At 37.2% G+C, this 13,877-nt stretch overlaps 3 protein-coding genes across 3 annotated transcripts; 2 read left to right on the top strand and 1 right to left on the bottom strand.

Moving 5' to 3' along the window:
• Window positions 1-2,218: 2,218 nt before the first annotated feature.
• On the bottom strand, window positions 2,219-4,402 carry LOC140831898 (probable inactive receptor kinase At1g27190). Its single transcript, XM_073195633.1, has one exon. The coding sequence runs from the start codon at window positions 4,264-4,266 to the stop codon at window positions 2,431-2,433; it is 1,836 nt and encodes a 611-aa protein (XP_073051734.1). The 5' UTR covers window positions 4,267-4,402; the 3' UTR covers window positions 2,219-2,430.
• A 4,456-nt stretch (window positions 4,403-8,858) lies between these two features.
• LOC140831969 (uncharacterized) lies at window positions 8,859-11,394 on the top strand. Its single transcript, XM_073195741.1, has 4 exons — window positions 8,859-9,039; window positions 9,124-9,300; window positions 9,658-10,785; window positions 11,101-11,394. Exons 1-4 carry the CDS (start codon window positions 8,926-8,928, stop codon window positions 11,134-11,136), a joined length of 1,455 nt encoding a protein of 484 aa, XP_073051842.1. The 5' UTR covers window positions 8,859-8,925; the 3' UTR covers window positions 11,137-11,394.
• A 1,191-nt stretch (window positions 11,395-12,585) lies between these two features.
• Window positions 12,586-13,077, top strand: LOC140814561 (uncharacterized). The gene has a single exon (XM_073173585.1). It carries the CDS (start codon window positions 12,586-12,588, stop codon window positions 13,075-13,077), a length of 492 nt encoding a protein of 163 aa, XP_073029686.1.
• Window positions 13,078-13,877: the final 800 nt, after the last annotated feature.

Genomic DNA, 13,877 nt, shown 5'->3' with positions numbered 1-13,877 from the left:
TCAAAATTTCGTACATATATTTTCAGTAGTTTAGGTTTTTACGTGCAACGCACGTGCATTTTTCTAGTTCTAATAAGTACACAAGAATTAAATAAAAAAGCATTTATAAAAAAGAATACGTATAGATTGCGTGTGTGTATTTGTTTCCAAAGTAAGAGCAGACCTTTCTTTGGCAGTATGCCTAAGGGCAAGCCATATCTATAAACTTCAATTCATTATTAGTCTCAAATATTATTTTGTCTCTTTCGTTCTTCATTCCCTGAGGCATTTGAATTTTTTTTTATTCATGAGCAGAATGAGTCAGATAATGGGTAGTGACAAAAGAGTTCTTGTTGCTGCTCTATCCATTAGTTTTCTTTGGTTTTTGCTTCTGCTGACTCTACCTTACCACAAAAATACAAGGGGTTCTATTTTTATTAATATCCCATATTCAACAAGAAGTTTCGGCCTTGTGAAACTAGCTAGGACCAAGTGGAGTTCACTGCATCAGGATTTTAAGCACCATTGTGTCAGCAGGAGAAGAGTGCCCAATGGACCAGACCCCATTCACAACAGGTAACACGCCCTGCTACAAGAAGTTTCGATTTCGATCGTTGAATATATGTTGTGACTGGTGGCGGCAACAGATATTTGTATAATTAGACGCCTGTTTAAAAAAATTTAAACATGAGAAAGGGCGACTGCGGTCACCCCTGGCTCGGCCACCGGTTGCGACTGATTAGTAAAATTGGTCATGTAAAGTGGCTTTGTCGTGGTTTGTTGGTTTCTTGCTTATTTATGTTAAAAATGGTTTGTGCAATTTTGCAGGAGAGCTGGGAATTCAAGATTACCACGCACGAGAGTGTGAGGATTTGATGGGATTATATATATATGAGATTTCTTGAATTAACTCCATGACGGTGAACATCTTTTGTTCATTTGTTAATTCTTATTATCCAAATTTGAAATCTTAAAGAGGCAGTGTTTATAGTAAATTGGTGAGTATTCAATTATATGGTTCATTGTGTCTATTTTGAAAAATATTACAGGAAATACTTCTTTTGGTAGATAAAAATTTAGTTTTTATGTCACTCATAATGCATAGTTTGGTGCTTTTGCGATAAGATATGCATGTGCATTTCTTCTTTCAAGCAAATAGTTTATTTATATATTTTGCATATTTTTACATGTTTTTTAATAGGAAATTTTGTTTGAAAAAAAACTTTAAATTGACATGATTTCTTTTTCTCAATAATAAAACGAAATTCTTCCATGAATTTAGGTGCAAATTTCAAGAACTGAGTAAAAATCGGATTCTTCGCTTGTTTTTATTTATTTGAGAGTATATCCCCCATGGATTAAAGGATGTTGTCTTCACCTTTTGTTCGGTTGATTGGGGATCTTTTATCAAAATGCACCCTCTTTTCCCTAATAAAGCACCTTGCACGGATTAAAGGGGCTCTTCTTTCCAAAATTGATGATAAATAATTTTCATTAAAACGAAATATATATATATATATATGGATTAAAGGGGCTCTTCTTTCCAAAATTGATGATAAATAATTTTCATTAAAATGAAATATATATATATATATATATATATATATATATATATATATATATATATATTAGATAAACACTAGGAAAGATTGAAAATTGCAGTCTTTGATAAAGATTATGTCTCTAATAAGACGGTCTCACGAATTTTTATATGTGAGAAGGGTCGATCCTACCAATATTCACAATAAAAAATAACACTCTTAACATAAAAAATGATATTTTTTAATAGATGACTCAAATAAAATATATGTCTTACAAAATACGACCGTTTCAAACAATTTTTTGTGTTTGATAAATATAATAACCGTAGTGAAATTTAAAGAGCAAGTGTGTGCATGTCCCCTTTTTTTCATGGTTATTACTTTGATTTTGTTGTGTTACCTTTAATTTTTTTTTAGGTTTGATTTTGATAGTTTCGAGAAGTCTAAAGTGACGGAGATTCAAACTCTTTTGTGTTGCATGGGAGGCACAAAACCCACGTCCTCAAATTCCTAAATATGAAACCTTGGAATTCCCGAATGACAATTTTGATATAGGGGCTTTAGTTTTGTATTATTTCCTCATTAGTCATTTGCACATTGGCACACAATTATGATAGTATGAATGTATGATGTTTCCCAAAATATAATATATATTAGATATATTAAATGATTATTATTATTATTTTATTTTAAATTTTTACGACACTTTACCAAGTGGCGGCGGCAAAACAATGATAGATATATGCCACGGGACTTTTGTCGATCTTGAATCTTGATTTTGCCTATCAGTGATATAATGACATACTCCATGAAAAGAACAGTTCAAAGAGGCTTCTTCCAATCTTCAAATGTAAATTAAAGCTGAAGCAAATGTAATAAACATCTTCTCACACTTTTTGCTCATCATATATCAGATGGGGCTATTACTGGACTCTTGTTCTACAGGCACCAAAGGAAATTCATCGTACCGTTGCGATGAACCCAGTTCCTCAGCCATGCACTTCAATGACCCATAAACTTGGTACATAGACCACCGATCCCTAGGCCTAGAAACCACACAATTACATGCGATTTTCAAGAACCGCGCAATGTCTTCGTCGTTGCCTTTGCCAGATAATCGACTATCAATAGCATCTCTGATTCGACCAGAACCCGAGAGCTGATTCACCCAGTCCACAAGATGGCCCTTAAACACTTCATCACCAACGATAACTTCAAGTGGCTTTTGTCCAGTTGCCAACTCAAGAAGTATGACCCCAAAACCATAAGCATCCCCTTTAAGAGAAGCAACCATCGTACTTGAGTACTCTGGAGGAATATATCCAACTTCACCTAAATCTCCACACGCGTAACTACTCTCGTTAGATCCTGAAGATACCAAGAGTTTTACCAAACCGAAGTCCATTATTCGAGCATCAAAATCCTCGTCAAGAAGAATGACGTTTGAACTAATTATCTGGTGCATTATTGGAGGATGACACACATGATGCAGCCAAGCAAGCCCCCTAGCCGCCCCTAACGCAATCCTAAACCTAGTCGACCAATCCAAGACACTAGTACTAGCATTGCCACGCAACTTCGAACCCAAAGTCCCATTCGACAAGTGTTTATAAACCAGGAGTCTCTCCTCCTCCACCACGCAAAACCCCAACAATGGCACCAAATTCGGATGCCTCAACTGTCCTAGCCTATTCATCTCCATCACAAACTGTTTCTCCCCCATCCTACACAGACTAAGCCGCTTAATGGACAGTACAGACCCATCCGGCAAAAACGCACTATAAGTCGTTCCAGTCCTACTCGATATCATCACATTTTCCTCACTAAAATTTTTCGTGGCAGCGAACAAATCCGCCAACTTGATCTTCACAAGTGGCTTCTGAAACAATATTACTTGAGTGTGCTTGTGAGACCTCAGCCTCTCAGCCCAACTACTGTCACCATCATCTCTTCCACCAATTCCAAATCTTCCCCTTCTCTGCTTCCCCAACTTCATATGATACCACCACCACAAACCAAATCCCAGCAACAATGAAGCAGCGGCACCGAAAACCCCCGCAGCAATAATAATGGCCAAATCCTTCTTCGTCAATCCACCACATTTTCTCAGCGACGCACCGCAAAGCCCGCTGTTCCCACCAATATCAAGCTCCAAAGAGGCGCCCTTGAAGGACGGAACCCGCCCAGATAAATCATTATTCGCCAGAGATAGCTTTTTCAACCTCCCTAAATTCGATAACTGGTGAGGAATAGTGCCGTTGAGCTTATTATCATCCAGAATCAAAGTGTTCAGATACGAGCATTTCGCAAGATCCTCTGGTATGGGGCCGATGAAGTAATTGCGCGACAAATCAAGAGTCACCAAATAAGGCAACCAACTGCAGATTTGCGAAGGAATCAAACCTGAGAGGGAGTTATAAGAGAGATCCAACGTTTGCGTGTCGTGGCATAACCGAATAGAATCCGGAATTTTCCCTATGAGACCAAAATCGCGGAGCTGTAAACTCAAAACGCGGTTCTCAAGGTTGTTCCAGCAAGAAACTCCCGCGAAACTGCATGCGAATGCAACTGAACTGTTCGAGAAAACCCATGATTTGAGCTTCCCTTCCGGGTCGGTGAAGGAGTTCTTCAGTCCTTGCAGGCACCTCACATCATCTACAGAGTCGGAGAAAGAACTGGAGCAGAGCAGGAAAAGTAACAGCAGAGAAATGGGATTGAATCTAATGAAAAAATAGAGAGGAATCATGATTGATAGTGTTGAAACAGAGGTGGGATTGATCACATCGAAGATAAATATAATTCCCAGAGAAGTACTGTAAACGAAGAGATAAATGTTCTTTGCATGAAATTCGGAGAGCTTGGTAGTGTGATTTCAAGCTTAAGATTATGAATGGGTCTCATGTAAGACCGTCTCACGGATCTTAATATGTGAGACGGTCAACTCTACTCATGTTCACAATAAAAAGTAATACTTATTCATGGATGACCCAAATAAGATATCCGTCTCACAAATACGACCCGTTAGACCATCAAGTTTTTGTCTAAGATTATTCTCCTATTTCTGAATTTTAAGACAAAAAGTTTTTTTTGATTTTTATTTCATATAAAATAAATTTTTTTATTATACAATCAATTTAAACGACATTATATTTCATCCTTTGCATTTGTGATTGAAAAATATAAAATTTTAAGTTGTTATGTATACAACAGATTTATGTTGTAAACAAAATATTAATATATATTTTGTTATCTGAAGATTGAAGGCAAGAAATAAAACACTGCACAGACTACAGTGCCAAATGAAATGGGATTACTAGACTTTGCACCAAGAATACATAATTTCGTTGGTGGTCAAATTCAATGATTTTTGTGCTGAATTTCGATCATCCATGGTAGTAATTCATCACTTAAAATTATACTGTGCCACAATTCACAAAGTGGATGCATCCATACGTTTGAAAACTATTCTTTTATTTAAAAATAATAATGATTTTATTATTTAAACGAGGTAAATTTAAAAGGGTTTTGACTTTTTTTTATGATACTATTGCTTGAAATGTTAATTTATTAATATCGCAAATAATGTTTTCGTGAAGTGAAAAATGGAGCACGTACTCGAGGGATATTTGTTCTGATCAAGCGGATCTCACTGATCAAATATTATCAATGAATAGTCAAGAAGATATAATAATAATAAAAAGTGTGTGATTTAAGTTAAAATAAAATAATAGAATTGTGTAATGCGATGATAATTATATTATAATTTTTTATTATAATGATTATTATTAATATAAAATGGAGCATCATTGAAAAAAGGAAATTCAAGTCGATGATGACTTTCCAAAACCCTTTTCTGGGGTTGGTCAAAACACGGTTTTTACCAAATTATAAATAAAATAAAATAAAATAATATATATATCGTTGGTCTCATTGGATGTAGTGACCCGTTCCAGAATCACCTACTAGGCAAGAACTAAGCATGCAACTTAACTTAATTATTAAAAACAATCAGAGATAACAGCGGAACAGTCAACAACAATAGTGGTTATACAACCCAATCGAAGTCTAGAATAACTCAAAATAAAATACCCAATACAACCATATCGAATCAAAACAATACCGATAAACTAAACCAACCAGCTACTCAACGTCCTCCTCCTGCTCCTCCTGAGCTGTCCAACCTGAGGCCTGCCCCGTGGGAATGGGGTGTCCAAGAATAAACAAAACCGAGGACGTGAGCGATAAGAACGCCCAGTGCAAAAGTATGAGTATACAAACCTATATGAAATGCACATGCTATGATATGATACCAGGGTAGTCAAGAAACAGGAGTCACAAAAGATCTCAAAATGCTCAGTCTAGAGGCGCCAAGTGGATAGTGCCGCGCGGTCCAACCTCTGGGTCACTGCATCCACTGCAAGAACAGACGTGGACCTAAAATGTCCCGGATCACCGAAGCCCTCCCGACCCGTCGGCCACTGTGTACTCTCGGTGTCCATGCGTCCACAAGACAAGACAGGGCTGAGCGGCCCCACAAGATATAGCTTATCTCGAAAGAGATACAGCTCAACAGTAAAGGCTATCTCGAAGGAGATACGGCTCAATATGAAATGCAACATGCAGTAGTAAACGTGACATAATAGCATGCATCATATGACATATATCAATGCACCACATAATCATGCAACACATATAAGAATGTATACTCAACCAGGATATCTCGGATAGTACTTTCGTACCTCTATCACAGCAAGCCTAGCCTTACGCAACACCGCTAATCAGGTCTAGCACAAGCCTACGCATCAAAAGCATACTCAATCAATACTACCATGCTCGACTAGCAAAACCAGTACTCCCTAGTACTACCAAAGGTTTAGGGTTTACCTTCGTCCGTCGACAGCCCTTTGATGTCGATTGCCTTGAAACTCAGGCGCCGCTACGCTACTACTCCTGGCAGCTCTTGGCTATCGCTCGACCAACAACTAACCCTAGAAACCTTCCAAATCCTCTCAACTATGAGGCAAAATCATGAATTGGCAAGTCACAAAATGAGAAATCCGAGCACTATTTATAGGCCATGTTCGGATCCTCCGAACAATACTTCGGAACGTCCGAACGCTACGTGTCCATTGGCTCTTGACAGCTCATGATCGGATCCTCCGATCATACACTTCGGACCGTCCGAACATGCACGTGTCCAGCTGCTCTTGACACCTCATGATCGGATCCATCGAACCCACTTCGGACCTTCCGAACTCTTCGGTGCTTCCGAACCATCTTCGGTCCGTCCGATCATGACTCGGTCAAAATTACACATTAAACCTTCTTAATCACCATTACTCCGTTAATTACCCAATTTGGAATTCGGGCTACTACATTGGATCTGTTGGTCTTCTGCTTAATTTATTTATTATTTCATCAGCAAAAAAATTTATACAACATCGTCTTACAAATCGTTGTTGTGAAACAAATTTTTTATCTGACCTCTCTCACGAAAATATATTATTTTTTATTTTAAAAATATTACTTTAACTTTAAATATAGATCAAGTCGTTCTATCTATGTGTGTGCGCGCTATTTTTATAATGATCATGAAATTTGGTTCAATGGCCGACAAGCATCATCACTCTGTTAAAGGTAAAAAAAAATAGTTTTGAATTAATCACCCCCGGCCTGAAAAACATAATTTTACCACGTCTCTCGATTGAATTTTAGGATAGGTGTTTTGTTTACACTCTTCTATAAAAGTTAATTAATCGACATTGATGCAGTTAATTCACTTATTAATTTGGAACATTAGATTTTAAAGACTTTCTATGTTTTTTCCCTTGTAAAAATAAAAATCAAAACTTGCTTTTGGATACCACATTGGAATTCTTTTTATGTTTTAGTTCACCACTCTTTTAGTGGGATTTCTACCTGCTCCACTTGTCATTCACGAGTTTCCCATCAATGAATACTTGTGGTTAAACCAATATTGCATATTTTCAATTAAATCAACTATAGTTGATAAATTGTGAATAATTGTTCGATTTTGAGCTATCAAAACGTGAAATTTGATTTTTTATATGATTTAAAATATTGAAGTTATATCATGGTCATCATCTATCATATTTCATAAAAAGATTCATATCAAATTATTGACTCTAGAGATATAGTAATATGGAGAAGATTCGAGTTTCACTTTATCGCCAACATAGGCCTTCTGCAAAGAGGCTGCACACTGCTTTACATACAAAGCAAGGTGCAACCACCCTGATTTCCGACCTAGCCCCTCCGGTCTTGCCAATGAGCTTGTCAACCGAGTCTCAATGCTATCACTTGGATGTGGAACACTCAATCTACAAAAATATCGCTAATCGCTCAAAACCATATACCAAACACCTATGATTAGTCACAACACATTAGAGTATCCGCATTGGTGGGTGTTATAACACCCACCACCTCATCAAAAATCGTGGGGTCCACATGCCACATACACATTACATTAACACATCTATTCTCCCACATTCATTTTAACATTCACACTCATTATTTGTAGGTCCCGCTGTCCACTCATTTATCTCACTCTTATTTTACATTAAATAAATTCAATTTCAAATTTTTTAAGAAATTTAAATTATTATTATTTTATATTAATAATAATTTGTTTTTATATATGTAACAACGTTTAGCGACGGTTAGTTAAACGCCATCGTAAAAAGCGACGATTTAGCGACGGTTTAAAAAAACCCGTCGCTAAATGGCCAATTTTTTTGGTCGTCCAAATATAATTCAAAACACGTAGGGCCCGCGTGTCAGCAGATCGACGACGGTTTCTATAAATCCGTCGCTAGGAGCGACAGATTTTAAAAAACCGTCGCTAAATGTGGAATTTTAAAAAAAAAATAGGCTGACACATGGGGCGTTCATCGGCGTTCATACAGATGAACGCCCCACACCCTCTCTCATGTGAGTGGGCGTTATAACGCCCACTCACATTAGAGAGTGGGTGTTAAAAGAGGTGTTATAACACCCCTTTTAACACCCAATGTGGGTGCCCTTATATATAGTTATCCATCTTTTGTCACTTGTATTATACATCCAAATCATTGCCCTTACCAAAGAGTAATATTTATTGATTGTCATTGAAATGTCAGAAACAGTAAAGTGTAAATCAATTGTAATGAAAGTCACAGACTCAGTTTTTGGAGGCTGATGAATCAGCATACACAACACAACACAACTAACCTGGGCCTATTTGGTATAGGGCCCAGACCTAGTGAAGCCCATTTAAAAATCGAAAACGAATTCAAAATCTCAATCACGCTGGCCCGCGCCTTCCCAAGTTCCAACTAAAGTCTTCGCGCTTAATCAGCGTCGCAACGACGACGCGGCATCGAATACGACGTCGTACTCCACCTCCATGACAGAATTTAGACACGGATTGTACCGTCAAACGAAAACATATCTCAGTATAAAAAATCCAGTACCTTTTCCCGTCGGAAATCGCCGATTTCGAGGCATGGCGGATGCGGAGGTAATCTCTCGGTTGTGGATTGCCGAGCTGATACATTTTGTTTCAAGGTTATCATCGGTTTGATTTTTTTTTTTTTGGGTGCAGAAAATGGACGCATTGAAGAGGGCATATGCGGAGATGATTCTGAACACAGCGAGAGAGGCGGCGTCGCGAGTGATGGCGTCGGATCTAAAAGCTCGGAGATTAGAACAGGACTTGATTTCCACAAAAGAAGAAGCTGCTCGAATGCTGCTTCGTTTAAAACAGATGATCGATAGGAAGGCAAGTTGGAAAGATAAAACTTTACTCGTGATTGCTTTAGTTATCGAATAATCGCTACTTGAACAAGATTTGTTTGCGGAGAATGAGCAATGGCCTATTGTTTTCATCGATTTAACTTTTTTTTTGTTTATTTTTCGGGAGTTAGTTTGATTGATTAATGATTTTCCTTCCTTCTTGTTTTTTTTCTTTGCGTCCAATCTTATCATTGAATTCTGATATGAGATTATATGACGAGGATCATGAATGATTGTTATGGCTGGGTATGATCTGAAAATTTCATGTTTGGATTTGATAGTTTAATTGAAGATAATGAATAAATATTTGGTATTGAAATAATTATCAAATGAATGTCAACAGAAAAAAGAAGCAGAGGTTACGTTCATCAATCAACAAAGAAAAGTTGACGAGCTTGAATGTCAGCTTGATGAAGCAGAAGGGATCATATTAGAGCTTAGAGCCGAACTGAATGAGGCTCAGGAGCAACTGGATCAGGCAAAGCGCAGGCCTGTGCTTTCTTTGAGACAAAGTGAAAATGGGAAAGTGAGTTATACGGCTGCGAAGGATAACGTAAGTGGTTATGAGCAGTTTACAGAACCGCCAGTGTCTGGGCCAGAACTTCTCACTATTGATGGCAAGCACTTTGGTTTAGATAAGCGAAGCCCAGATGTGAATTCTGAATGTCATATTTATGCAGTCGACAACCACCAGAATTTGACCCCCATAAAAGAGACTGATGTGTTAGGGAATGGATGTACTCAGGCAGTTCAGATGACCGAGAACATAGTCAGCGAGGATTTACCTCTTGGAGAGAAGTTAGATCCTTTTGAGAATTCAACCAATGTTGAGAGTATGAATATTGTTGAGAGTGCTTCTGTGTCGGTGGAAAATGTTCCACGTGGGAAAAGTGAAGATGTCTCTGTTGTCCGTAGAAGTATAAGAAAAAGAAAACTCAAGCATTGGGATGAAGTTATGAGTGCTTGCTCTCATCAGTTCAAGAAAGCTCGTCTGGCCATTTCATCTCTGTCGTGCTGCAAGATTAAGAAAGTCAGACACGGTGTTGAATCTGGCGATAAGTTGAAAACAGATGACAAAACTCAAATTGTAAAGAATCTTGATTGTGCAGAAGAAAACTCAAATGATGATCTCAGGCATTATGAGAATCCACCGGATACGGACATAGAATTGATAGATGTTCTGGTAAAACAGGATGAGCACGATGTCATGTTTGGGTTGGATAAGGCATCAAAGATTGATCATGATGTGAATTGTGCCACTGCAACTGAAGCATCTAATCTTTGCTGTGATGACTGCGAAAGGGTCTTCAAATATACATTCAGTAGGAAAAGAAAGGACTCCATGATTTACCCTGAGAGCAAATCTCCTTCTGCAGATAGTCCTTTGAGAAAGAGCTCCGGCTGTCAAAGCTCAAAACTGTTGACTAAATCACCCATGGACTGCAGAGGACTGGCGCAGGTTGCGCATCAGGTTGAATGACCTTTACTCTATAATTGAACCACGTTACTTGTTTGGTGTAACGTCTCATTGTGGTCAACAATATATAATGAGGGAGTTATATTTTGAAACTACATATGCATTTAATATACAATTATATGTTCAAAATATGTTTAGTCTCAACCAAAAACAATCTCGGTGACTCTCTGGTGAACCACAAGTGTTTTCTGACCAGATGAATGATCTATTTATGTTTGTGTTGGAAATTGATGTGAGATCAACGATGTGGTGCACGCAAAGCCCATTTGCTTGATAATCAAGACCTCATGTAAAATTGCTTCTCTACAGCTTATTTCTTTGTCTGGAAGAGGTGGTAGCAGTTAACTTGCTCTGTCGAGATTTGCAATGGTCGAGCCATGTGAAGAACAAGACCTATGTTTTATATATTCGCGGAAGAACTGTAAGAAAGTGCCCGACATTCCTATTTATGATTTCTCATAATTGGTCATTCTTGTATCTTTCTGGCATTCTATTAGCAATTTTGCCTTCAATTTTATGAAATGGTTTGGTTATGGAAACGTGTAAAATATGCGCTCTTATTTGGGGTAGCATGAACGGTAATCTTAAAACTTGTTTGAGATAGCTGGTGGTGGAAAAAAGGGTAACTGTCCTTTTGAAGTTGTATCTAGTAAGCAATGAAACCACCCTCTTTTCGGTTTTCAGGTTACTTTCAGTTTCTTAGTTAGAAAAGGTAAATAGGTAATGCTATCAAGTGCTGGGAATTTCAATAAATGAAAAAAAAAACAGACAAGAAAGAAGTTTCCAAACTTGGTTTATAATCGGAGATATCGAGCAAAATAAGTCGTACCATTTAAAATTGTTAACGTGTTTTAAAAAATAGTTGTTGCTAAGTAAGAAATACTTGCCTTGTCGAATGGAATCTCAGACTTGAAATCTTATCCCGTAATTGTGTAAACTTAATGCTCTACAAGACATGATGGCAAGTTAGTATCACTTGATACAAAAATCTTCCGTGAAATATATTGCCGCAAATCTAAGATTTTTGTTTTCCCAAAAAAAGAATTGGAGAAATAGTTTGTTATAATTGAGTTTCGAACTTGAGTTTTTGTTTCATATTGAGTTTTTGATGTGATATATATAAGCCATCTTCGCATAATCAAGAATTTGTGAAATTAAAAGTTATTGTTTTTAGAAAAATCAATGTAAAACTTTAAAAATATACTTGTCAAAGAAATAAAATGTTTTACTTTCTTCTTTGTGGGACTAAGAATGTAATATTAAACACTAGCATAGCATAGGCGTGCATTCAGGTGTCGACCCCAAACATTTCACTGTTAAGTCAGCTTTCAATTTCTCAAATAAAAGCATGCGCTATAATACTACCCAACCCCACTCTATTGTTCCCTTTATTGGCCTTCTCCCCCTCTATGAATTTGCCATCATCAGTTAGATTTTAGCTCATTAGTTTTTAGTAAAGGTCTTTAAGTATATATAGAGAATCAGAAAATTATTGGACTTGAGAACTCGCTACACAAGTTGGAGTAGATGATGATTAGCTTATTCCACTGATTCTGCTGCAGTGCATGGCGAGAATGTTTTCTTGTCCCTCGCAAAGGACATGTCAACTTATCATTACAAAGCCTGCGAACCAGTTTTCATTAATCAAGCACCAAGAATTAAAATAGCCAAAAAACATGAGAACTCATCTATAAAAGGCGAAAAATTTGCTACACTCGAAGCATGGTATCTAAATTTGTTGAAAACCCATTTTTTTAAATCTTCCAGCTAAGGAGATTTGTGCAACTTTTATCAATGGCAGGGGAGGCTAGACGAGACGACCAAATAAAAGCAGTCTGGTTCGCAGCAGGAACAGCTGCGCTAATGGCCTGCATTGAACGTGCCACTGTTGTGTCCCTCTTCGCACATTGGCGAGTGTGGGCGTTCCTCTTGTTGAACCTCTTGCTCTTGCCCATTCTCTTCACTTCCAAATCCCAGACGTCGAATTCGAACCACAGTACTGATACACAATATGGAAATGCCGATCCGGAACTCGATAAGAAGAAGAAAATGCAACCATGGCAGCCTCACGTTTCGGCTAACATTATAGCTCGCGTACAGTGTGTGGAAAACGAAACAAATATCAAATGTGATGAAGATGGGAAAGTGCTAGAAGAAGCTCAATTCGAGTTCAGCAAGGAGGAATTGAACCAAAGAGTTGAGAACTTTATTGCCATGTTCAGGCAGCATTTGGTTTCTGATTCTAAGAGTTCATGTGTCAATCCAAAACAACATCAGGCCGATTGAATTCTGCACATGTATACATAAATCTCTCAGCAATGAGTTCGTTAACACGCGAACTAACCGATCTTTTTTATGTATTACCATTATGATTATTTATTCATTTTGATTCCTTGTACCATATTGATGGAAGAACCTAAAGATTCAGTTACATGTTGCCATAAAATTTTTATTTGATTGGCAATATTTTATAGGGGTGTCAAAATACAAAACAACCGTCGACCCGACACGACCCAACACGAAAAAATCAGGTTCGAGTTGGGGTATTTCGGGTTCGGGTTAGTGTCGAGTTAGATGGGTTTCGGGTTTGGTCGCGGGTTGACCCGAAAACTTTTTTTTTTTGAAAATATTACCTATATTTTTATATATGGTATGTTTGAACAAAATTTATTGTATATTTATATGATAAATTTTGATCATTTAATATTTATTTTGTATATATTTTTTTTATTTTTTAACAATTGTTTATTTGATTTAATAAATATACTTTAATTTTCTACAATTAAACTTTCAAATTTAAATCGAAAATTTTGTTATTATGTGTTTAAATTAAAATGTTATTATTATTTTTTATTTTTCGAATTTTTGTCATTAATTTTTTTTTAAAAAAAATAAATAAAATTCGGGTTAAGCGGGTTAAACAGGTTGAATCGAGTTATACGGGTTCGTGTTCGGGTTGGAGGTATTCGGGTTGCTTCGGGTTTGGGTTGGAAAAAAATAAAAAAATCCGCGGGTTGATCCGAAACCCGACCCACCCGACCCGATTAACACCCCTGATATTTTATTCTGATTCTAAATGTTAAAAC

This window comes from Primulina eburnea, chromosome 1 (assembly GCF_022965805.1).
Source record: "Primulina eburnea isolate SZY01 chromosome 1, ASM2296580v1, whole genome shotgun sequence".
NCBI lineage: Eukaryota > Viridiplantae > Streptophyta > Magnoliopsida > Lamiales > Gesneriaceae > Primulina > Primulina eburnea.
Note: the sequence above shows the minus strand (reverse complement) of the source record. Positions and strands in the feature narration are given on the sequence as shown.

Coding starts and splice junctions, on each gene's coding strand:
- LOC140814561 (XM_073173585.1), top strand. CDS start 12,586: ATGGCAGGGGAGGCTAGACGAGACGACCAAATAAAAGCAGTCTGGTTC.
- LOC140831898 (XM_073195633.1), bottom strand. CDS start 4,266: ATGATTCCTCTCTATTTTTTCATTAGATTCAATCCCATTTCTCTGCTG.
- LOC140831969 (XM_073195741.1), top strand. CDS start 8,926: ATGACAGAATTTAGACACGGATTGTACCGTCAAACGAAAACATATCTC. Junction 9,040..9,123: donor GAGGCATGGCGGATGCGGAG/GTAATCTCTCGG, acceptor TTTTGGGTGCAG/AAAATGGACGCATTGAAGAG. Junction 9,301..9,657: donor AACAGATGATCGATAGGAAG/GCAAGTTGGAAA, acceptor GAATGTCAACAG/AAAAAAGAAGCAGAGGTTAC.